The sequence below is a fragment of the Lissotriton vulgaris genome, chromosome 5 (assembly GCF_964263255.1).
Source record: "Lissotriton vulgaris chromosome 5, aLisVul1.2, whole genome shotgun sequence".
In the NCBI taxonomy this organism is placed as follows: Eukaryota; Metazoa; Chordata; class Amphibia; order Caudata; family Salamandridae; genus Lissotriton; species Lissotriton vulgaris.
Window position 1 is genome coordinate 1,052,928,628 of NC_141693.1, and position 25,336 is coordinate 1,052,953,963.

A 25,336-nucleotide genomic window follows, 5' to 3' on the forward strand; every position below is an offset into this window, starting at 1 on the left:
TGCAGTACTTGTGGTCTTGATAGAGGGAATAGATACATCTCTTATGAGGTTTATCAGAAAATTACAAGGTTTAAAAAAACATTTTTTAGATTTCTTCATAGTGGCCATTTCCCAGGGTCAGTGGGGTAAGGAGCACACCTAAAGTCCAAGAAAAGGGGTAAAAGTTCACTTAACTGTATTAGAAGAGCAAAGCTCTGGAACCTTCTCCCACACAACATGCACTAGAAATCTGAGGTGTGAAGTCCTTTGGGAGAGGTGACGCAGACAGCACTCTCCTCACTGGCTGAATATGGGCATTTTAAAATAAGGTGGATGTGTTAAGAAAATAGGCACTGCCTATGGCCTTCTCTGCCGTCAGTGCCTTGTACTGCAATTGGAAAGTTACTGAGAGACTCCCACTTAAGAGCCAGGGAATGATTTAAGCATGTGAATCTAAGCAAGCTCCAATGGTGAATGACAGCTATGATTTACGGTTTCTAAATGTTGTTTGAAGAAATGGGGTAGGAAATAATTATGTGCAAGATGTTCAGTAAGGGAATTAAATTCCCTTCCATGACAGGAAGGAACCATGTCTTCTGAAATATTGTAAACTATTGAATTCATGGCTTTTTACATCACAAGTCTTCTCTGGCACTTTTATACCCGCTGTGCTTTTCCTTTTACAGCCCCAAGAGACCTATTCCAGTGTGAATGTTAAACTCTATACATTTCCCAAACTATATAACAGAGGGAAATGACTATGCTAGAAAAGGAGACAATATATTAACGCGTACATCCTCCCTAAAACAGAGGCACTTGGACCAAATAACATCCCTGAGCCTCGGAAGTTCCTGGAGTTAAGAGACATGATGTGAGACCAATACTCACCGTTCCAGGAATGGAGCCACACCAGCCACAACAGACTGTACCTCAAGTCTTCGTGTCTCAGGGAAATGAGCAACCAAGAACACCATAACCGTTGGCGTTTCCTATGAAACCACAATTTGTCAAAGCTCAAGAACCACTACCTACCAAAAGTCATGACATGGGGAAGAAGAGAAAGATGATGAAGATAAAGAAACCAGAGAAATATAGATTGGTAGAACGATTATGTTCATGGCACCTTTACATTATTGTTATTGCCAACATACCCACATTCAGAACAGTGTATGGAGCGGATACATGTCCTATTACCAGGGGGAGTACAGCGTTGTCACACATATGTTGAGCAGCAGTAGCTCCTGGAACATGGGAGGCAGTCTTCCAGCTGTTACTAAATAAGTTAATGTGCACTGTATCAGTTTCTCTGAAATATGGCAGGCCTTCAGTACTTTAATATGACTGGGAGGCCATTGGTCAACAGAAATGGCAACAGCAGACCAGCTCCCACTCTAACGAGAGAATGAACTTTGGTGCTGTGATGAAAGCTGACACACGCACAGATCAACCACAGTCCCTAAAACCAGGCATTACACGCATTCAGTGGTATGATAAGAGGCAGAAAGAAGAAATTGTGCAAAAAGTGAAAGCAAACCTGAGACCAGGAGAAAACCAAATTATTTGCCATGACAGTCAAATAAAAGCCTCCACTGCATACAAATGATTTTTACTATTCAGACCCTTTAAAACAATTAAATCAATTTATATGACTGCAAAACTGATCAATTTTCGGTGAGCTGATGTCATACCTGGACTCCCTCTCCTGTAAGCGCTGAACACGACTGGATCTGCCATACTCTGTCACGAATTGTGTGCAAATTTAAACCCTCTGCTATCTCGGAGGCTGGAGCTGCAGTGAGCAAATCTTGTTTATTTGCAAAGATCAGCACTGGAACACCACTTAGCTTCTCTTCATCCAACAGTTCTGCTAGCTCCTGTTCCAGTAAAAGCATAATTAAAGATTTTTTTGTTTTCGCAACAGATTCAATAGAACATTGACACCAGATAACATAATAGTCATTGACATTTAACAGAGAAGCTGTGCCACTCACCAGTAGTATGGCTCTTAAGCAGAGCACCTAGAGACAAGACACTGCATGACATAGAATTGTGCCATCTTGGATGTCAATATGACTGCAATGGTTACCACATTGTGCTTTGTTTAGAAAGATTCTAAAATCAAAATGTGAGCTAATATTTGAATTAGGCATTCTTTATTCCAGTTCACATGTCATTGCCAATAGAATTTTTTTCAATGGAACAACATTTTATTTTTTAAATGCTTTCACTTTGGATTTTTTTTCATTTTTTTTCTTACTGGGCACAAGGATTGCGCTACTGACTGTGGGAGTAGAGCGCCCTGTATACGTTTAGAATGCTTCTGATTTTGGTTGGAAATGTCTCCACAATCATTACCTTACTTCATTTGAAAGCTCATAAATGGCTCTGATTTAATGCCTGCTTTTTAACATTTGGCAAAGACTTTTGATTTGTGGAAAGAGTGCTTTTTATGACAAAGCAAATCCTCCCAGTCGGTGGTTCTCAATTCAAATTTCTTTACTGAAATTGCCATAATTCAAGCACTAGTAAGTCATCCAATACAGGAGTAGGTAATTGGAAACATAAATGCAGAGTGACCTCCAAATATTGCATTTGCACATAAATGATGTCAAACAAATATTATAAGGCAAATAAAGGCATATGCAGCAAACAACTACATGCGGCAAAAACATAGGTCAAGATAAGCTGCGCTTGTCCAACATGAGTTAGAAAGGCAGCTGATAACCTGCTAGGTTATCATCTAACTAGCAGATGAAGTACACAGCAAAAGAAGTATCCTAGTACTACCATCAACTCAAACATAATATATATCAAACAAGATAAACTTGTTTCAGATCATGTGTCTAGCTATTTATGGCCTCATGAAACACATACCGTCATGCTAAGTAAATATAGAAAAATACTGTTAACTTAATCTTCACAAATGTTTATGCAATGTAGTAGATCATGTATGCATCTGAATTTAAGATGTACGGGGAACTTACAACCCCGATGGGCAGAAGTTCACTTTTTACTCATTCCCATATCAGAGCTACTCCAATGCGGATAGAATCCTTACGTAGAATCTCACCAACTCCTGGAAGATGCGGCTCAACCAAATCCATGTTGCTTTCCGATCATCCTTCTTACATTCTATAAGATCCACCGTCCAAAGACAAAAATGGGAGTCTGAAGGTGTAAACTCTGAACAACCCATATGCTCTTCACGGATCAAGGACACAATCACTCTGTTCTGGGCTGAAACCAAAGGCGTGTGCTCCTCCCTTCGGTTCTTGGCATGCCTTGAAAGTAACTTTCAAAAACATGCAGATCCGTATCATGCAAATAATAACATTGGAAGACTTCATAATGGACAGTTCTGAATGGGTTCTGTTCCAGACTCCATGACTAATACGTGCTTATTCAAGGCCTGCTTTGCCTAGCTTTGACATCATATTGTGATATTGCTTACTTGTGCAAAGAAATAATCTTAACTCAGAACAGTTAGTTTCAGACTTTCTTTTGAGCTTAACAAGATAAAGCAGAGAAACAGCCCCTGGTTTCACCTGTTGAGTCACAGAAACTGAAACCTTCTAAACAATATGCTTAATCATGATGTAAATTATTGAGAGAGAAGGGAGATAGGACTGGAACAACATTTTTCTGTGAAGACAGATGGGAATGGAGTGGGCAGGAGGCATTTGTCCAATAAGCTACAGGACTAAGGGGTCTTTGTGGCTGCCTCACATTACAGCGCTACAAAGGCAGACTACCTTCGACCACTATGGCTGGAAACTAAAAGAATTACTGTTGACACAATCTTCATCTACAGAGGTCGGAACTGGACAGCTCGAGAAATGTAGTCCCACCCTCAATTGAAGGGGTGAGGACCAGCAGAGGTGTGACCCGTGATCATATGAGTGCATGCTCAGTCTTAGACTAGTGAGTCTGACTATTCAGGCCCGACGAAATACCAGATTTCCCGTGGACTGCTTCGTCGCACTCAGTAGTCTAGGCGAACAAGTTACTTACCTTCGGTAACAATATATCTGTAAGAAACAGGTTAGTATTAGATTCTTTACCTTGGAATAGATACCCCAGCAATACCAACCCCGGTGGTGGGTCTGCGAACCAATAATCACACCAGAAAGTCCTGGAGGACGGAACGGCCAAAGAAGCCATCCCTCCGGACTTGGCTGTCCAGGCAGTAGTGTCTTGCGAACGTGTGCAGCGAGGCCCACGTAGCTGCCTGACAGATGTCCTGCAAAGGGACTCCCTGGCTCAGGGCAGTGGTAGCCGCCGTGGCCCGAGTGGAATGGGCCCTCAGCCCAACAGAAGGCTCCTTCTTCGGCAAGGAGTAACAAGCCTTGATACACAAGACGACCCATCGAGATTTGGTCCGCTTGTGCACCGCCCGTCCCTTCTTAGCGCCCACATAACCAACAAAGAGTTGGTCATCCACCCGGAACTGGCGTGTGCGATCTAGATAGATTGAAAGTGCATGTTTTGGGTCCAGACGGTGGAACCGCTCTTCCTCTTTTGAGGGATGCGGTGCCGGAAAGAAGGTGGGCAAGGTGATAGACTGCCCAATGTGGAAGGCCGTGACAACCTTGGGCAGGAAAGAAGGTCTAGTCCGCAACACAACCTTGTCCGGCTGGACAGAAAGGAAAGGAGGTTTGGATGAAAGAGCCAGAGCTCACTCACTCTCCTGGCAGAGGGGATGGCAACCAGAAAAGCAGTCTTCAGAGTAAGAAGGCGGAGAGGACAATTGTGAAGTGGCTCAATGGGAGCGCACATTACATAGGTAAGAACAAGGTTCAAGCCCCACTGAGGCATCACAAATGGAACAGGGGGAAACGTGTGTGATTCCTTTCAGAAACCGAGTTACAATGGGGGACTTGAACAAAGACGGTTGATCAGGCAGCGTTAGAAAGGCTGAAAGGGCAGAAAGGTAGCCCTTGATAGTGCCCAGAGCAGAGCCCTGCTGGGAAAGAGACAGAAGGAAGAGAAGAACCTCAGAAAGAGGGGCAGAGAGAGGATCCACAGCCTTTGCTGTGCACCATGCCACAAATCTGTTCCACCTGCAGGCGTATACCGACTTTGTGGAGGGATGCCTGGCTGCCAGAATTACATTACAGACTTCAGGAGGCAAGTCAAATGGCCTCAACTGTCGCCGCTCAATCTCCAACCTTGGAGGTGGAGACTGGACAGGATCGAATGGAGGACCGTCCCCTGCTGCTGCGACAGAAGGTCCTCCTGAAGAGGCAGACGAACCGGGGGATCGACTGACATACTGAGTAGCTCGGGATAACAGTACCTTCGTGCCCAGTCCAGAGCCACAAGGATGACTTGGGTCTGGTCGCGTTTGATCTTCTTCAGCACTCTGGGCAGAAGTGGTATAGGCAGAAAGGCGTACAACAGACCGCAACTCCACTCGCGACGAAAAGTGTCTCCGAGCGAGTGCCGCCTTGGAAATTCCAAAGCGCAGAACTGATGACATTGCGCGTTCTCTTCGGTGGCCAATAGATCTAACCAAGGCTCTCCCCACTGCAGAAAGAGACCTTGCGCCACGTCCGAGTTCAGACGCCATTCGTGATCCATCATGCACCGTCGGTTGAGTTCGTCCGCCCTGGCGTTCAGAGAACCTGCCAGGTGTTGAACCACCAGGGTCACGCCCTGATGTTCGAGCCACTGCCAGAGGAGCAGAGCCTCCTGGCAGAGGGTCCACGACCCCATCCCGCCTGTTGCAGTACCACATGGTGGTGGTGTTGTCCGTGAACTTCTGCACTACACTCCCCCGGACAAGAATCGCCCGCAGCTCCAAAAGGTTGATATGGAGCCGGGACTCTGCCGGAGACCAGAGGCCTCTGATCTCCGCCTCTCCCATGTGGCCACCCCAGCCCTGGAGGGACGTGTCCGTCACAACTACGTGCTCCGGCTGGGGAAGGGAGAGGTATCTGCCGTTGACCCAATCGCGGTCTGTGAGCCACCACTGCAGCTGTCTCGCAGTGCCCTCTGAGATCAGAACATGGTCCGACAGGTTGCCCTGATGCTGGGCCCACTGAAACTTCAGGTCCCACTGCAGAGCCCGCATCCGCCATCGGGCGTGATGCACCAGAAGGATGCAGGAGGCTATCAGCCCCAGAAGCCGCAGCGTCAACCTGACCGAGACTCGGGATAAAGGCTGAAACATCGGAATCAGAGCCTGAAGATCCCGAACCAGCTGTTCGGGAGGATAAACCCGAAACTGCGCCGAGTCGAGAACCGCTCCGATGAAGAGGAGCTTCTAAAAGGGACACAGGTGTGACTTCGGCACATTGATGGAGAACCCCAGCTGGTGCAGGAGGTCTGCCGTCGTCTGGAGGTGGCTGACGACTGCCTAGGGCGAGTCCGCCTTCAACAACCAGTCGTCGAGGTAGGGGAAGACTGAAACCCCTAACCTGCGCAGATGAGCTGCGACCACCGCCATCACCTTCGTGAACACCCGTGGGGCGCTGGTAAGGCCGAAGGGGAGCACAGTAAACTGAAAGTGCTCGTGGCCTACCGTGAACTGCAGGTAGCGCTGTGGGCCGGCAGGACGGGAATGTGGAAATAAGCGTCCTGCAAGTCCAACGCTACCATCCAGTCTCCTGGGTCCAGGGCAGCTAAGACCTGAGCCAGAATCAGCATTTTGAACTTCTCCTCCGGAGGAAGCTGTTGACGTTCCGTAGATCCAAGATAGGGCGTAGGCCCCCTTTGCCCTTCTTGGGTAACAGAAAGTAGTGGGAGTAGCAACCACACCCTACTTCTGGCCCAGGAAGGCGCTCGATGGCCCCCTTGGCCAAGAGGGCCGTACCTTCCTTTTGCTGAAGTCGCAAGTGATCCCCCGACACGAGGTGGTACTGCGGAGGCATGGCTGGAGGGGTCGCCTCGAAGGGGTGGGAGTAGCCCCTTCGGACGATTCTCAGCACCCACCTGTCCGATGTGACAGTGCGCCAGTGGAGGAGGTGATGGCGAACCCTGCCCCCCACTGGCGTCACATGGGCCTGAAATCTCGGACTAGGAGGGTTTTGAGGCGGATGCTGCAGGGGTAGGTGTGGACTGACCTGGCCGTTGTCCCCGACCGCCGCCACAGCGGTTTCCACGGCCGCCACCGCGTTGGAAATTAGTCTGCGGTGCGTGGCTGGCAGCACGTGTGGGGGTGCCCCTTCCTTGGCCACGAAAGGAGCGAAAGGCACCAGTTTGCTGGCGCGGGCCGAGAGGCCCAAGGACTTGGCCATAGCCCTGGAGTCCTTAAAGTGCTCAAGCGCATGGTCTGCCTTATCGCCAAAAAGGCGACGGTCATCAAACGGCATGTCCATGAGTGTATTCTGGACATCGGTCGAAAAGTTGGCGGACCTCAACCAGGCGTGGCGACGAATCGCCACTGTCGTAGCCATTGCTCTGCCCAGTGAGTCGGTGGTATCCAGCCCACACCGGATGGAAAAACGTGCCGCATCTCGACTCTCCGCAAGGGCTTGGGCGAGTTTAGCCTTGACCTCCGCCGGGCAGTCTGGCAGCATGTTTGCGACCGTGTCCACAGAGAGTGGGTGTAGCGGCCCAAGAGGCACGCGGTGTTGGAAGACCGCAGTCCCAAACTCAGGGAGGAGAATACCTTTTTGCCATATTGCTCGTACCTCTTGGATTCCCGTTCGGCCGAGGTGTCAGGAATGCGGTCTGGGAGTTGGAGGCCTGGATGACCAGGCTCTCGGGGTGGGATGGGTGGACAGGAAAAAAGGGTCGCCCGGGGCCGGGCGGTGGCATCTGGCCACGTTCCTATCTACAGGCAGACCTGTAGCGGGCCTGGACCAAGTGCTCAAAAAAAAGTCAGTCAAGGCCTCATTAAACGGCAGCAGAGGCTCAGCCGAGCTTGACTGCGGTTTAAGGACCTCAGTGAGGAGGTTAGTCCTCACAGCTGCGACGGGGAGCTCAAGGCCCAAGGCCCTGGACACCCGCGTCAGCACAACACTGTAGGTTGCCCCCTCCTCCGTAGCCACGGTAGGGGGTGAGACAAAACCAGTGTCTGGCGAAGTGTCCAGACCACTGGCATCCCCAAGTTCACCAGTCCAGTCCTGCTATGACTGACAATCATGTGTCAGAGGGTCCTCAGACCCCTCCCAATACACCTCATCACCCATCTCCTGATAATCAGGGTTGTCAAAGGATGGGGCCGGTTCGTTGAAGTAGAAATCTCCAAGCGGCGTCCGAACCGGATCGAGGGAGGCATCGGGGAAGGTGTCGCCCGAAGGCGGCGCCGGAGGTGACACCCTAAGGATTGGCGCCGGAGAGGTCATCAGGTCAACCGGCGACGATCCGGATGCGGATCCAGCGGGGCCCGAAGGCGCCGGGCCCGAAGGCGTCGGCGGCGCTGGGGCCGAAGCACCCGCCGGCGTCTGGGCTGAAGCACCTGACTCGCTGGGGCCCCCAGATGGGTCCGCTGGGCCCGAAGGCACAGCGGAGCCCGTTGGAGGAGAGAGGGACCTCATGGCCATGAGGAAGCGCTCGATCTCCTCTGGCGCCCGAAGACCGATGGTGACTCCTGGAGCTATGATAGCTCCGACCCCGCGACCGGTCTCTCGACCTCCGTCCGGACTGGGACCTCTCGTGGCACGGGGCCGACTGCCGGAGCTCGAGCCGCTTGCGGGACCACCCCCGCCTAGCTTTCGACGTCTGGGCTCGGCAGTCGGGGCAGGCCTCGTCGTCTTGGTCGAAGCAGAGACAGTGAAGGCACATGCGGTGAGGGTCGGTAACCGACATCAGTCAGTCGCAGTCCTCACAGGGTTTTAAATCCAGGCATCCCTACCAGCACCGTTCAGAGTCGAAAAGACTCCGAAAAACGATCAAAAGGGATCGAAAAAGTTAGTCAAAAATTGACTATGGGTACCACTTTTTCCGGATCTGCGCTGCTGGCCGGGAAAAAGAAGAACTGACGTCAGCGCGCAAGGGCGGCGTCTAAGTACTCCGGCGACGTCATCCCGGCGCCAACGACGCAGACGATGGACGCGGAGCTGCAGACGCCTACCGACGCGCAAGGGTACTGCTATGCAAAAGTTTCCGGATCCAGACTGACGCCTGGGGATATTCTAAGGTAAGGAATTTAATACTAACCTGTTTCTTTCAGATATGTATGTACATGATGAGCCAAGGAATTTGACTGTGAAGTGCATTTAACTTATTTCAACTTGAAGCTGCCTTCCTTTGTGAATGTCAGCAGGTCAACGTGATACAAAGACCAGCACGAAAAATGTTTAGGTCCCCTGTTGCAGAGTTCACCAGATACAGAATGTAAATATCAATATAAGATTTTACTCTTTATCAAGTCAGACTCTGAGCCTCAGATGTTCCACACACAGGGAGGAAAATCTTTACCACTCATCAACAAACTATTCCATTCTTGTCTAGTGACTTGCATTCAGAGATCCTCCTCAGCAGTTTCCCAATTCCCCAGCTTAGGCTCTGCCAAAATACTAATGATAATCAGGTGCCAATTTTTTTAATCTTCTCTCCATTTTATTGAAGAGATATCTTCAAATTATATTTAGCAGGCAGGTTTTTGGGTTACATATATTTGGCTTGCCGGCAAGTTATTTACGGAGCTCTGATTTCTAATCAATAAGGTAATTTCAATAGCCTAGCATATGGAATAGGTTAGCATCATCTGCACAACACCTTGGGCAGCACCCACAGAAGCTGGCAATATTTGGTGAAAGCATTGTAAGGTTAAGTATGTACAATGTAAAGCAAACACAATAAGACGATGAAAGGAGTGCTGAAACTATTCAGACACTCATCCCCAGTTCCAGATTTGGGTTTAACCCATCATAGTTCTTCTGCTCACTAAGCTACCCCACTTCGGACCTAGCCATATGCAAATCATTGACCCTGCTCCTCTTGGGAACAGTCCAGCCAGAACTGCCAGGCCAGGTCCTACCTGGACCGGAAACAAGGATCCTGGGACTTGAAGCCAGAGGCAAAGTAAGCAAGGGACCCACGTATGGACATCAACGGTGCGAACAAAGCAAACACAATAAGATGATGGATGGAGCACTGAAACTTTGCAGACACTCACCCCCAGTCAAATATCTGGGTTGAATCCATAATCGTTCTTCTGCTCAATCCGAAACTGGCCCCAGGATGCTTGTTTCCAGTCCAGGGAGTACCTGGCCTGGCAATTCGGGCTGGAATGTTCTGATGAGAAGCAGGGTCAAGACTGATTTGCATATGGCTGGGTCCAAACTGGGGCGGCATTGTGCCCCATAGAACAATTGATTAAATCCAGAACGCTTGACTGGACGTGAATGGAAGTTTCAGCACTCCATTCATAATCCTGTTGTGTTTGGTATGTACAATGTAGAACATATTAAATCTTGCTTTCCTCAACATTATTTTCATGTACACTTCAGCCAAGCACAATCTAATTTACGATTTCTCCTCTCCTTAGCCATGCGCCATACTCAATATAGTATAGTCAGTGTGGTCTTGGTCATGATCAATATAGTTGTACAGGTCTACGATTTTGTGCTTCTACGGTCACTTGCATTTTAAAGGGCAGATAGTGGTCCATGTACCTAATTACAGCTCCCCAATGGCACATGTCTTCACCAATACCCCGCTTAATGCCCAAGAATTGATCTACTCAGAAACAATATGTTTGTTGCAAACTAGTGCCTGTTCCCAGCGTTCCTCCCCTGAATAGATAGCCTGATATTTGTATTCCCACTTTCTCCCATAGTGTTTTATTGGTCAATGCACCTACTTCACTAAAGTCTGGCAGACACAAAGGTAAATAAGGGGACTATGCCGCCCTCATTCATGTTAAGCGCAGGAGATAGTTTCAACAGAGCATAGCTGTGTCTAACGATCTGGGATAGCGATCACTTCTTAATGTTTCTGGAACATTTGTAGTAACAATGATCCAAACATTATTTGTTTCTACATATATTGAGATTCTTAACTAGAAGTCACTGCACACCTTCACTAAACATTATTGTTCTGATGCACAAGCTGATGCAAAAGTGTGCCAAGAAATACTAAGAAACCTATTTAAATAGTCATTGTTTTAAAACTTGTGAAAAATGAAATTCACTTCCTGCTGTCTAACAGCTGCATTTTACGGCAGTCATAAGCTCACTATTCTATTCTAGAGTTCATGACTATCAATGAAGATCCTACGATGCCCCCCGAAAAAAAGTATTTACTTGGAATACTTGTATCTTCATTGAAGCCATAAACAATTCACCCCCCTCTGGCTTTTACTGCTGGGCACAGGAAGGAGAATAACAGCTTCTAAAGTTATTATATGTATTAAAGTTATGAGAACAAAACACACAAACTAGCTCTCGGAGGCAAACTGCCAGGAGGTTACACTGTGGGTAAAGAACCTTCAGACATTCTTAAAAGGACAGCACCCTTTTTTCACTCTTTACAATGAAAGTCTATCAAGCTGCACTTTTTTTCACTTTTTCACCTTTTTGAGGAAAAAGTGAAATGCAGGTTTGAAATTGGTATTCAGAGTCATTGTATTCGCTCAGAATTGAGAGCCTCTGATAGGCAACGACATGATGCGTTTATCATGAAATCAGATGTACATTAATACCCTATTGAAATCTGAAATGGACTGAACATATGTAAAAGAAGTGTCCCAGGTTCATGCAGGCAGTGTTCATGACTATCATGTTTGGCAAACTTGAGCAATGATGACCATGTTGCTGCCTGACAGAGGTCTAGGACTGGGATCCCCGAGCCAAGGCCGTAGTCGCAGCCTTTCACGTGGTGGAATAAGCCCTCAATCCCTGAGGGGGCTGCTTCTTTACCAGGTCATAATAGATCTTAATGCAGAGAACGACCCTGTGAGAGATGGTCCTTTTCTGCACTGCCCTTCCCTTCCCTTCTTAAGTCCCAGGTACCTCACAAAGAGTTGGTCGTCCATACGGAACTCTTGTGCGGTCAAGGTAGAACGACAACTATCGTTTGGGTTCAGTCGGTGGGGACGCTACTCTTCCTTAGAGGGATGCAGGGGAGAAAAGAAGGCAGGCAATGTGATGAATTGATCCAGATGGAATGAGGTCCAAACTTTTAGCAAAAAGAAATACTGCAAAGCACCAATTTATCTGGAAAAGACATCAAATAGGGAGGTGAGCAAGAAGACACCTGCAGCTCATTCACCCTCCGGAGAGGTGTAATCGCCACTAAGAAGGCTGTTTTGATGGCCAACAGCCAGAGGAGACAATTGTGTAAAGTCTCAAAGGGAGTACACATCAGGTAGGTGAGGACCAAATTAAGGTCCCACTGTGACATAACAAAGGGCGTGGTGTGAAACAACGGAGCCACCCCTTTTAGAAATCTATGTACAATAGGAGACAATGGCAGCCGCAAAAAAAGCAGACTGAGCAGAAAGGTTACCCTTGACAGTTCCCAAAGCAGAGCCCTCAGAATGAACAAAAAGAACAGTTGCATACTGCGGGAGGAAGGTCAAAAGCCATCAACAGCTGCCACTCAATCTCCACGCATGGAGTCGCCTAGTTAACAGGTTCGGGTGGAGGACCCTCACCTGCTGCTATGACAGAAGATCCTCCCGAAGGGACAGCCTAATCGGAGGGTCTTTGCTCATTTTCAGAAGCTCTGGATACCAGACTCTCCTTGCCCAGTCTGGAGCCACAAGAATGACTTGGGCCTGGTCGCTCCTGATCTTCTTCAGAACCGTGGGCAGAAGTGGTATGGGTGGTAAGGCGTACAGCAGGCCTGAACTCCATTCGCAACAAAAAGCGTCGCCGAGCGATAGCCGCCTTGGCAACAGTACTGCTGACACTGCACATTCTCTTCGTAGGTGAACAAATCTAACCAAGGTTCTCCCCACTGCTGAAAGAGACCTTGCGCCACATCCGACTAAAGATGCCATTCATGATCCACTAGGCATCAATGGTTGAGTTTGTCCGCTCTGGTGTTCAGAGACCCTGCCAAATGTTAAAACACCAGGGTTATGCCCTGCTGTTCCAGCCATGTCCATAGAAGCAGGGCCTCTCGACAAAGGGTCCCCGACCCCACCCTGCCCAGCTCGTTGTAGTACCATATGGTGGTGGTGTTGTCAGTGAACACCTGCACTAACTTCCCCTTGACAGAGGGAAGAAATGCCTTCAATGCCAACTGAATCGCTCGGCGCTCCAACAAATTTATGTGGAGCCCCGACTCTGCTGGAGACCAGTGTCCCCTGATCTCAACCTCTCCCAGATGGTCACCCCATCCCAGATGTGATGCATCTGTCACAACTGTGAGATCTGTTTGGGGAAGGGAGAGGGTTTTGCCGTTGACCCAATCGCGGTTCGTCAACCACCACTGCAGATCTTCAGAGATCTAAGCCACATCAGTGAGATGAACAATAGTTACTTACTTGTAATCTGTGGTTCTCCAGTATTGGTGTCTGTCATAGATTCACATGCCTGAATCATTCCCCGTCGTCGGAGTGGGAGTCCCACGGTACATAAAAAAGCAATAATATGCCATAATAACATAGAAAAACTTGGTAGTAACCAACCAGGAAGTAAGGTAGCACAAGCTACAGGGGAAAAAACTTCCACACTCATGACTATCCTTGTCATTTTGTACAGCCCAAACCACAGCCAATCAGGCATCAGCACCCATCAGAAGGCTCAGGCTCTCAGATTTTCTCGCACAGGAGATATGTTGTAAACCAAAGTAACCTAAGAGCCTCTGCGGGGAGGTGGGCGGGTTGCATGTGAATATATGAAAGACACCAATACTGGAGAACCACAGATTACAGGTAAGTAACTATTGTTCTTCTCCAGTATTGGGGTGCCTTTCATAGATTCACATGCCTGAATCAGAGTAGATAGCAGTATATATCCGTGCTTGGAAGACGCTGTTTGTAGCATAAGCCTGTATATATGAAAAATACATAATCATATAATAGAAATATCACATTTCTAAAAGCATGAAAAAATGCAGTTACGTAAGCATGTACATAGTAATAAGCATGAACAAGCGTCTGAAAAGCAGTAAAAAGGAGGAGGGAAACAGAGGCTCACCTTATTTGAAAAGATTACGCAGAACTGCTTGACCCACTGAAGCATCAGTCTCGCTGGCTGCATCCAAATAATGGTGTTTGGTGAAAGCATGCCTGCTTGCCCAGGTTGCCGCTCTGCAGATGTGCTGAAGAGGAACTCCAGCGAAAAGAGCAGTCGAGGAAGACATGGTTCTCGTAGAGTGAGCCCTTGGTGTTGTCTGCAAAGGTCTTCCTGCTTATGTATGACAAAAGTCAATAGCCGCTGAGATTCATCTTGCTATTGTTGGTTTAGACAGTGCATGACCTTGACGAATTTTTCGTTTCCAGAGGCAACAAACAATTGATCCGATTTGCGTATTGTAGAAATCCTTTGTAAGTAAACCTTTAAACACCTCTTGATGTCTAGTGTATGCAATGTTCTTTCCGCAGGGGATTGCGGGTTAGGAAAGAATGTCTTTAAGATGACTGGCTCATTCAGGTGAAAGTCCGAAGGCACTTTAGGCATGCAGAGCACTACTGAATCGGAAGTGAACTGCAGGAAAGGTGAATGGTCGTGAAAGCCTGGACATCAGTGACTAGATGAAGTTAAAGCCAACAAAAGTGGCACCTTCCATGTAAGAAATTTCAAATCCACTCTGTGAATTGGTTCAAAAGGATGGCGCATGAGCTGCGCTAACCCTACATTGAGATGCCACGATGGCGGTGGACGGCGAACAGTACGGAACATTCTGAAAAGTCCTTTGAAGAACTGTTGTATTATTCTTGAAGAATAGAGTGAAGTGGACCCATCCTGGCGGTACCTTGAAATCTCTGCTAGGAAAACCTTTAGAGTTGCGTGAGATAATCCCGATTTTGCGAGATGTAAGAAAAAGGTAATATCTGCTCTGGCTTGGCTAGAAAAGGATGAATTCACCAGATACAGAATCTCTTCCATTTAAGTCTGTATGTTTTTATTGTAGCAGGTACTCTAGCTTTGGCTAGCACCTCCTTGCAATCTGCAGGGATATTCAGGTGGGCAAATTCAAGGTACTCCGGCACCAAGCTGCTAATTTCAGAGATGTCTGGTCCGGGTGGTGAATCTGACCATCCTGGATGGAGAGGAGGTCCGGAATCGGTCGAAACTGTATTGGTTCGCACTCCGATAGGAGAAGGAGCTTGGTGAACCAGTATTGGCGAGGCCATCTGGGGGCAATAAGAATCAGGCGACATGGTTCTTCCTTCATCTTTCGAAGAACCCTGGGAACCAACGGTATCGGAGGAAAGGCGTAAGCATATATTTGATACCAGTTGATCAAAAACTCATTCCCCTGAGAGTCCTTGTGGGGATGCCAGCTTGCAAAGAACCGGCATTTGCTGTTCTCCTTAGTCGCAAAAAGGGCTAGATCTGGATGACCCCACTGCTGAAAAATCCGATCCACCATTGGTTGGTGAAGTTCCCATTCGTGGGTGGACACCTTTGTCCTGCTGAGAGTGTCCGCAAGAACGTTTGCTGTTCCCGGTACATGGACCGCCAGAAGATTGATTCTGTGTCGTATTGCCCATGCTCATATTTCTTGGGCTTCCTGAGACAGAAGAGCCGATCTTGTTCCTCCCGGTTTGTTCAAATAGTGCATGCTTGTAGTATTGTCGGTGCGAAACAATACTGTGGCCCCTTGAATTATTGCGCGAAAGGACTTGAGGACTAGGAAGATGGCTCTCAGCTCCAACAGATTGATGAGTTTCTGTTGAGGAGTCCATTTCCCGCTGATCGTCAGCCCTTGAAGATGTGCTCCCCAACCTTCAAGGGATGCGTCCATGGTGATTGTAAAGTTTGTTGTGTCTATGAGGAGCACGCAACCCTGTTGTAAATTCTCTCTCTGAATCCACCAGAGAAGAGCACCTCAGATGCGAGGGGTGAACCGGATGAGGTCCTCGAATGAGTCGAAGACCTGCAGCCATTGCAGGCTGAGTTCTTCTTGAAGAGGCCTCATCCTGAGATGGCAATTCGGTATCAAAGGAATGCAAGAAGAGACCATCCCCAGAAAAGACTTGAATAGTCGGACTGAAACTGACTTTCTTGAAAGTAAACTCCGAGCCATGCTCTGTATCCTGTCTTGCCTCTCGTCCGACACGAAAGCTTGAACCAGATGTGTGTCTAGGGTTGCTCCCAAGAAAGCTCGTCTTTGTGATGGTTCTAGTTGTGACTTGTTGACATTGACGGAGAGACCCAGTGACTGGAAGAGACTCAGACACCGCTGGATATGGTTGCCTGCGTTTGAGTAAGAACTCGCCTTGATAAAGCAGTGAACACCCTAGGTGCCGAGCGTAGCCCAAAGGGAAGGACCTTGAACTGATAATCCCTGCCAGCCACTCTGAATAGTAGGAATTTCCTGTGCCGAGGCAAAATGGCGATGTGGAAATATGAATCTTGGAGATCCTAGGTGGCCATGTATTCTCCCACCGAAAGAAGATGCAGTATTTCTTGGAGTGACAGCATCCGGAACGTCAGCTTTTTCAAATACTTGTTTAGAGCACGGAGATCCAGAATTGGACGCCATTCTCCAGTCTTCTTCTTTATCAGAAAGAATCTGGAGTAGAATCCTGCTCCTCTTTGAGCCGGAGGAACCTTTTCGATTGCTCCTTTCTTTAACATCAAATTGATCTGGGAAAACAACTCTTTGAGATGAGCTGAGGTGGGCCCCTTGGGGAACGCTTGGAGGAAACTTTTCGAATTCGAGGGCATGGCTCTTGGCCACAATGTCCAGGACCCACCTGTCCGATGTTATTGAGGACCATTTTGAGTAGTAATTTGAGACTTTTTCCTCCAATTTTATGTGAGACTGCGGCAGTAGCGGTGGCAGGTGATGACACTCATTGTTCATTGTCTTTTATCCTTTTCACGGTAGGCAGGCTTTCTTTTGTTTTGGGAATAATTAGTGTTGCGCTGGCCATAGGACTGGTAACGCTGGCCTTGGTAACAGATTCCCTTGCCTATAGGAGGACTGCTGCCTATAACCTCCTCTAGTAGAGGACGATCCACGTCCTCTCGCACCTCGAAAAGGCGGCTTTCGAAATTGTAAAGTGCCCAGGGATCTAGCTGTCTCCATGTACTTTTTGATGGTCTGCATGGCTTCCTCCATATGCGGACCAAACAAAAACTCTCCGTCGTAAGGCATGTCTAACACCTTAGCTTGAACCTCCTGGCGGAACGAAGTCACTCTTAGCCAGCCTTGCCTGTGCAAGACAGCAGCTCCTGCCAACTGCCTGAATCCAGTTGAAGCTACATCAACTGCAGAGTCAATCATTTCCGCCGAGATCCTTTCCCTTCCTGCAGGATTTTCAAAGCCTCTGACTTGGAGGGCTCTGGAAGCATGTTGACATATGGCGAGATGTCAGACTACATTTGCCGGTCATATTTGCACAGTATGGCCAATGAGTTGACAGCCCGGACTGTGGTTGCTGCCATTGTTAACACAAGTTTACCAATTGCATCCAGACGCCGGCCGTCTCTATCCTGTGGGGCTGCGATTGGAGAGGAAGTGCTTCTGGACCGCTTCTGTGCAGCCTGTATGATCACCGAATCAAATTTCGGGTGTCCTATAAGGCAAGCTGGGGAGTTTTAAGGAGAATTATATATTTTTTTTATCTATCCTCGGCAGTACAGGAGGAATAGATACAGGAGTAGACATGACTTTAATCTCCTCTTTCCAAATGAAATCGATAATAGGTATCGACTGAACTTGTCTCCTTGGCTGATCCTTGAAATCATAAAGGAAGTATTCTTGTTGTGTAGCCTCCATGTCATTATGAAAGCGTTTTGTAGCTCTCCCCATTAGAAGCCGGACTCCTCCTACGTCAACCGGAGGTGAATCAGCAGTAGCCGGAGGCGAAGGAGAAGGTGTTTGGACTTGATAATGGTCCCACTCCGACATCATGGATCCGTCATCGGCTTCCCCTTCTTCTCTCTCTTCATCATCAGAAGAATGTGGTTCTTCAGGCTGATGGGACACTACAGGTGGGGGAGACTTTGGAGGTCTTAAATCAGATATTGGCTTTGTACCACAGGTATAGGAGGCACAGAGTCTGCTGACTGACGGTGGAAAACGCCTGTAATAATCATTTAGCATGTGCTGAAGATGTGTTAGCAATGCTACTGGCATCTGAGCTGTGGGGACATTTGTAACAGGTGATGTCACAAGCTCAGGCGAATGATTGTCATCTTGATCGTCCTCTTGGTATTTGATGTTCAATTCAGAAGGACTGGTAGCTGTCCCAAACCTTTCATTCATATCAGATTCTTCCTCACTATCTTCAGAGTCCAGTAACTTGTCGGGGACCTGAAGGGATACTATTTGAGGTGACAGCCGTAGAGGAGACAAAGGTTCTAGGACAGAACCGCGTCTCTGAAGCAAGGATGGCTTTGGCGTGGACGTGAAAGCTGAAGACGGTGACTAAACCTGCATGATGGTACATGTAGACAATTGCGGTATCGACGGAGGCCCCATCGACGGGCTTGTCGACGGAGGTTTGGCTCCAGACGATGAAGAGGTCATCGTCGACGATTGAGTTGTCGGCGTCGACGAGGAAGGTTACGTCGACGACGGTGTCTTCGTCGACGACGGTGTAGGATTCGTCGACAAGCTAGTCGACGACGGGATGTTCGTAGACGGTGATGGAGCAGCTGTCGGCGAAGCTATCGTCGACGGAATCTTCATTAGCTTGGCCGCCGACGAGGCGCTGACAATGGCAGATGAAGATTCCTTCGTCTACGAGATAGGTCTGACAGCGACATAGACCTTTGTCGACGGTGAAGACGCGGTCGACATTAATATTTCAGGTTTAGGTGAAGTGAAAGTTACTGTAGACGAAGATGTTGCGTCGACGGGGATCTTAGTCGACGAAGGAGTCAACAATGGCATCGTCGACGACAAGGTCGGTTTCTGAGGTAAAGTCCTCTCAGAAGTAATCTTTTGAGGTAATTTTTTGGTTGTCCTTCTCGGGGGTGTGGATGGTCAAGTAAGTTTGGCCTTAGTAGGGGGAGTGGCCTTAGAAGTGGAAGGCCTCTCAGACCCCTTAGAAGATTGTTGCCTCTTTACAATCTTGGCGCAAGGAGAAGACAACACCCCTTCAGCAGCTCTCTTCCTAGAAGCTTTGTAGATCCAGAGGCAATACTGCCTACCTCAGAAGCAGGATAGTCTTGATCCTTGAGCTTTTGTAGCCACAAAAGCAGGCAGCCCTCTCTGTCCCTGAGGGTCTTCTGAGGGAAGGTCCTACAAATCTAGCAGTCCTTCACTTGATGATCAGGGTACAGGCAATAAATGCACTTCTTGTGGGGTTCTTCTTTAAAAAGCCGGAGCTTACCACAAGAGTCACAAGGCCTGAATAAAGATTTCTTAGATGAAGACATCTTCAAAACTAGATTCCAGAAGGAAAATAAAAAAGTACTGAGCAGAGCTCAGGGAGACTCCCTACACACGACGTGCGGTAGAAAATCTGAGAGCCTGAGCCTCTGAAGAGAACCTTCTGGTGGGCGCTGACGCCGGATTGGCTGTGGTTTGGGCTGTATGAAAATGACTAGGATAGTCATGAGTGTGGAAGTTTTTTCTCCTGTAGCTTGTGCTACCTTACTTCCTGGTTGGTTACTACCAAGTTTTTCTATGTTATTATGGCATAATATTGCTTTTTCATGTACTGTGGGACTCCCACTCTGACGACGGGGAATGATTCAGGCATGTGAATCTATTAAAGACACCCCAATACTGGAGAATTCCCTGATGCTGTGCCCACTGGAACTTTAAGTCCCACTGCAGAGCCTGTGGCATGCTTTACTAACAGGATGCAGGTGGCCATGAGGCCCAACAGCTTCAGAGTCAGTCTCACCAAAATCCATTATAGAAAATAAGATATCGGAATCATAGCCTGAATGTCCTGGACTCGCGAGGATAGCCCGAAACTTCACTGTGTCCAGAACAGCTCCGACAAAAGGGAGCGTCTGAGAAGGAGTCAGGTGTGACTTAGGCACGTTTATAGAGAACCCAGTGAATGAAGGAGGTTAGCCATAGTTTGAAGGGGGGGGGGGTTGGGGGGAGAACAACTGCCGGGGGTGAGGACGCCTTAAACAGCCAGTTGTCGAGGTAGGGAAAGACTCACATATCTAACCTGCGCAGATGAGATGAAACTCCCACCATCACCTTGGTGAACACCAGAAGCCCGCTGGTTAGGCCCAAGGGGAGCATGGTAAACTGAAAGTGCTCGCGCCCTACCTTGAACCGCAGTTAACGCCTGTGGCTAGGAATAATGGGGATGTGAAATTATGCATCCTGCAGGTCCAAAGCCATCCAGTCTCCTTGGTCACCGGTGCCAGAGTGAGCATCTTGAATTTCTCCTTTTGGAGGAAGAGATTGATGGTCGAAACATCTAAAATGGGCCGTAGCCCCCTATTCTTCTTTGGAATCAGAAAGTAGCTGGAATAACAGTCACTGCCTACTTCTGAATCCGGGACCCTTTCTATAGATCCTTGGCCAAGAGAACTAACTTCCTCCTGGAGCAATATTAAATGATCCTCCGTCAGCCATTCCTGATTTGGCAGAAAGGGAGGAGGAAAGGAAAGGAAGAGAACAGCCCTCCTGAATAATCTGAAAGACCCACTTGTCTGATGTTATTGACCTCCAGTGGATGAGATGATGGATTCTCCCGCCAACTGGAGTGGTGTGGTCTTGCAGAGTCAGACTAGGAGTGCTTGGAGTGTGCAGCTGCTGAGGGCAGGGTGGCTGATGTCTTCTGGCTTCTATTCCTTGGCCAAATGTACTGTGTACACGTCCCTCACAGCTTTGGAAGCCTGTGTAAGATGGTGTCTAGGATAGGACTGAAACCCCTTCTCTTCCCACGAAAGGTAGACTGGCCATGAGGTGTAGTAGAGAGACCCAAGGTTTGGCCAGAGTCCTTGAACCTCACTAGGGCCAAAGCTGCCTTTTCCCCAAAAAGGTGGGTCTCATCAAAGGGCATGTCCATCAGATTTGCCTGAACATCCCCAGAGAAGCCGGTTGTCCTAAGTCAGGTGTGGTGCCTCAAGGTCACTGTCGTGGAAATTAATCTGCACAGAGAATCAGTGGTATCGAGGCCATACCAGATGGTGAATTTTGCTGCATCTCTCCGGTCCTTAACAGCTTGAGAGAGGACAACATGGGCCTTCCCCGGGACTTGTGGCAGCACTTGTGCAACCATCTCCCAAAGGAGTAGGAGAAACGGGCCAATAAGCATGTGTTATTCACCGACTGCAATGCCAGGCTGGAAAAAGAGAACATTTTCTTCCCAAATGAATCCAGCCACTTGGATTCCCTCTCCAGAGGGGCGGAATATGTGCAAATTTAAAGCAAACAAAACACAGCACATAGAACAAGACAGATTAAGCTCTTTTGATTAATGGAAACATATAATTAAACTAGCACTCAGAGGACGACAAATCAAGCATATTATTTGCAGGATTAGCTCATGCAGATATGTCACACACAATAAAAATCCCTAATTGCGGTCTGGAAGGGCAATTGCTACATAGAGAGAAACAAGCACTTTGTTTAATATTATGCACAGATGTACCTCCCATCAGAATGTACCGACACCTGAACAAAAAGAGAAACTAGATAGCCTTAACTTTTGCTGAAATCGAACAACATTCCGTTGTAGGGTTCTAATAGATCTCTGTAAATCTTATAACCAAGGAGCCACGCACCGGTCCAAGATGGCCGTGTGAGTGCTCGGCTCCGCCGGACCGGTCCCCTTGCCCCAATATCCTGCAAATTATCCTGAAGCCCGAGCTGCCGCAACTTAGCAGAGTTGAAGCGGCGACCGACGGCGCGACTCCGGCACTGCTGAGCCATCGGGGGCCGGAGATACATCGCCCATCATTTGAGGCCTCCTGACTTGTTGGAGCCTGGGGCTCTATTTGTACTGTGGCTGGCCGCAAATTTGTCAACACCGGGGGCCGGCGCCGGAGGTGGCCGGAGCGGCCCTGGAGCCATTGGTGGACTCGCCGCGATGTGTGGAGATTGGGAGTGAGGCCCCCGCCGCCTGTACCGGGAGCGCGGGTGCATCGGAGTAGGTAGCGGTGCTCGCAGTGGGAGCGCGGGCGGTGCCCGAGCGTGAGCGGTGCTCCAGGGCAGCGGGGGAAATCGAACATCGACCACCCCCCGGTGAGGCTGCGATACTGGGAGGAGCTTGCGGGTGCTGCTTGGGTGGTAGGGCTGTCGTCACCTTTATCAGACTACCTCTTTACAGGCCATTGGGAGGGCCCCCTGCGGCGTCGGGAGGGGCGCTGATGCGCCGGGACACATAATAGCCCTGAAGAAGTGGTCAACACTAGGCCCCATGCCAGCATAACTGTGTTGTGTCATGAGCTGAGCTCCACACACTTTGGACCCATTATTGATTATTTGTGGACCTGGACTGACATTCAGGGGGGCACAGCCAGGAAGATTTGCCAGATTGTCAAGGTGTTTCGCCAGAGAGGAACTGACACTGGCTGTCAGCTTGTTGTATGATGGTGAGCCCCTGTTACGCCTTTCGGCTTGCCACATTTGCGAGATCCTCGTCCCCATTGGGAGGCACGTCAGGGGGGTGCCTGGAAACTGCTATGTTTCGAAGCCTAGGGATGTCCTCAGCCGGGTGGCTGCCCTCCTCTGTGGAATTTGTGGTGTGTAGATGCGTCTCGGGGCCTCGGACGAGCGTCTCTGGTCCCTTCTCTGGATGACTGTGTGGCTGGAATCTGGCGGTGACCGGCCGGATCTGACTCTCCTGTGGTCGGTTCTCCGCCGGGGTGGTCCGGCGGTTCCCAAGCACCTGCGATCTTTGAGGCGGGTCTTGTCCGGTGCCTCACCTTGCGCTCCCATTATTGAGTGCGTTGCCAGGTCACTCGTTGTGGCCATTGCTAGACTGCCTGTGCGACGTTGCTGCGCTTTGGGGAACAGGGAGGGCCCGTGGACCCCTGAAGAGGCATTTCTCATGGCGACCAAACCTGACTCAGACAAGCAGCATTCGAGATTTGTCAAGGGGGTCCAAGCATATTCCGACCAACAAGTTGGCAGCGCCAAAGTTTCCTTGGAATGAAGAAGAAGCTCTGAGACAGAGGTCTAAAATATGCAATGATGTTTCCAGCCCGGTTGAGGGTGGAGGTCGAGGGATGAGCTTGGTTTTTCGACAATCCAGAGGTTGCCTCGGACTGGTTGGACAGCCCCCCCCCCGGGCATGCCGGAGGGACAAGATCGAGATGGTGCTGGCGGCGAACAGGAATGACGGAGATTGCTGTGTAAATGACCATAGAGTCTGTCAGGTAGTAAGTTTTACCCACAAATACATTGTCTGCCCAGATCCTGTGGAATAAGAAATGGTGCAGGCAGAGGGTGGGGTTGTTTCCGAAACCGGGCAGGGGGTAACAGGGCTTGGATCCCCTCCTCTTTTCTACTTTTAGCTAGTCAGTAGTGGATTTTGGGGCGACAGGCACACTGCTAGTTGGGGATGGGTGGAAGCCGTGAGCAGGGTTGCAGGGAGGGGGGGTGTGGGCTGGGAGGTTTGTGGGTTTGGGGGGTCTGTGGGGTTGTTCGAGTTTGACCCTTTTTTTTTCTTTTCTTCTTTCACATCAGGTGACAGAGCTATGATTGTATTGTATCCATACCGTTTCAATTCCATGTGTTAGAAAGGGATCGGGGATAACTGTGCTTAGTTGGAATGTGAATGGCCTGAGGATAAACTTAAAAGGTGAATGGTGAACCAGTTGATTAGAAGACACTCCCCAGATGTTGTACTACTTCAGGAGACTCAACCAATGAACCACGTCATATACGGGGCCCCAGAGGACCCCGGGTATGCTACGGACCACTGGCAGGTGCCGGGGGGCGATTTCACCAGGGCACTGTATGCCTGACCGGATTCCCCTTGCGAGTCCTACGGCACATGCTGTACAGGTGTGGCACGCGGCGTGGCACGCAGATCAGACATGCATTACTTACACACATTCCCATAGGGACGCCTCTTCCTGATGCTTCCCCCCTTATGGACCGGGTGTTAGATGGTCTTTTCCCGGAGAGGACCATCTCCCTAATATATAAAAAACTCAATAATATGGAGGACCCGCTGGTACTAATTAGGACACAATGGAGTGCAGATGGGGTGGAGTTAGACGATGAGGATTAGCGGGAGGCGGTCTCCTCTCCGCGCGTAGTGGCAATACAGATGAGGCTCAGATTAGTGCAGTTAAAGATTCTTCATAGGTCCTATGTCACAGGGCCCCGTCTGGTTCGAATGGGTAGATCAGAGAGCGGGGAATGTCGCAGGGGGTGTGGAGAACTTGGAACTTTCATGCATATCTTGTGGCACTGTAGGGAGTTACAGAACTATTGGGTAGAGATCTAGGATAGACTACGTGATGTCCTGGGGGTGGTGATACGGCCGGAGGCCCGTAGGTGTATTATAAATGTGTGGGAACACACGGATCTGGGTGTGTATAGGAGACAGTGGGTAACGTTAGCATGCATGGTAGCCAAGTGCAACATTGCTCAGCTGTGAGGAGCTAGGCAGCCACCCAGGTTGGGAAATAGGCAGAGGACAAGGATTGGTGCATTTTCAAGGAGAGGTCGGTCTACGTTTCCAGGGGTTGTCCCAAAAAGTGGGGTAAGGTTGGGCAGACGTTTCCGTGGTGACATCTGTACGCCCCCGTTCTGTCTGGAAGAAGAGGAGGCGCAGGAGTCTGTGATCCCTTGATCGCTATCCTGTATGTATTGTTTGAAGTATGGACCTGTATATTGGACAATTGTGTAACTGCCAAGTCACCTGGTGTTTTTCTTTTGTTGAATTGTTAATAAAAAGAAATAAAAATAAAAAAATCTTAACAAAAATGCTAATTTTCTTAAAAGTATGTCAGAGTGTAAAATATGAAAAAAGTTACAAACCTGGCCCGTTTCTTCAAATCTTTTTCTATCTGCACTGTCGATAACATAGATCTACAAAATAACAAATGTATTTGTTAGAAAATTACTGTACTTAATGATGACGCATTTAACTTTACTGCTTATAGTCCAAGGGGCAGAACATGAAAGTTATAGTCAATAACTGGTCTGCTTTAATGCAATAAGTAACCAAGATGGGGAGTGGCAGAATATAGAGGACCAGTAGGACATCCTCACGAACAATAGGACTCAATATGTATTCTGACTGAGGAAGAAAACATCATTTTATTAAATTAAGTTGGTGCTCTCTCAATTTGAGTCTGGGTGTTTGGAAGGGAAGATTCACATTAATAATATGGATGGGCTCACACCCACACAATGTGCATGCTTCAGCATAAAACTGGCTACTAAATGCAGCATAAAA

General features: G+C 48.7%; 1 protein-coding gene and 1 pseudogene across 1 annotated transcript in view; both read right to left on the minus strand.

Annotated features, from left to right (window-relative positions):
- The window catches only part of ARL3 (ARF like GTPase 3), a 145,347-nt gene that overhangs the window by 81,815 nt on the left and 38,196 nt on the right, over positions 1 to 25,336 (minus strand). The window contains exons 5-6 of the mRNA XM_086919573.1: positions 24,916 to 24,966; positions 1,668 to 1,853 (exon numbers count right to left, since the gene is read on the minus strand). Coding sequence (XP_086775699.1) covers positions 1,668 to 1,853; positions 24,916 to 24,966 — 237 coding nt within the window. The remainder of the gene's footprint in view (positions 1 to 1,667; positions 1,854 to 24,915; positions 24,967 to 25,336) is intronic.
- On the minus strand, positions 15,359 to 16,533 carry LOC147711987 (uncharacterized; annotated as a pseudogene).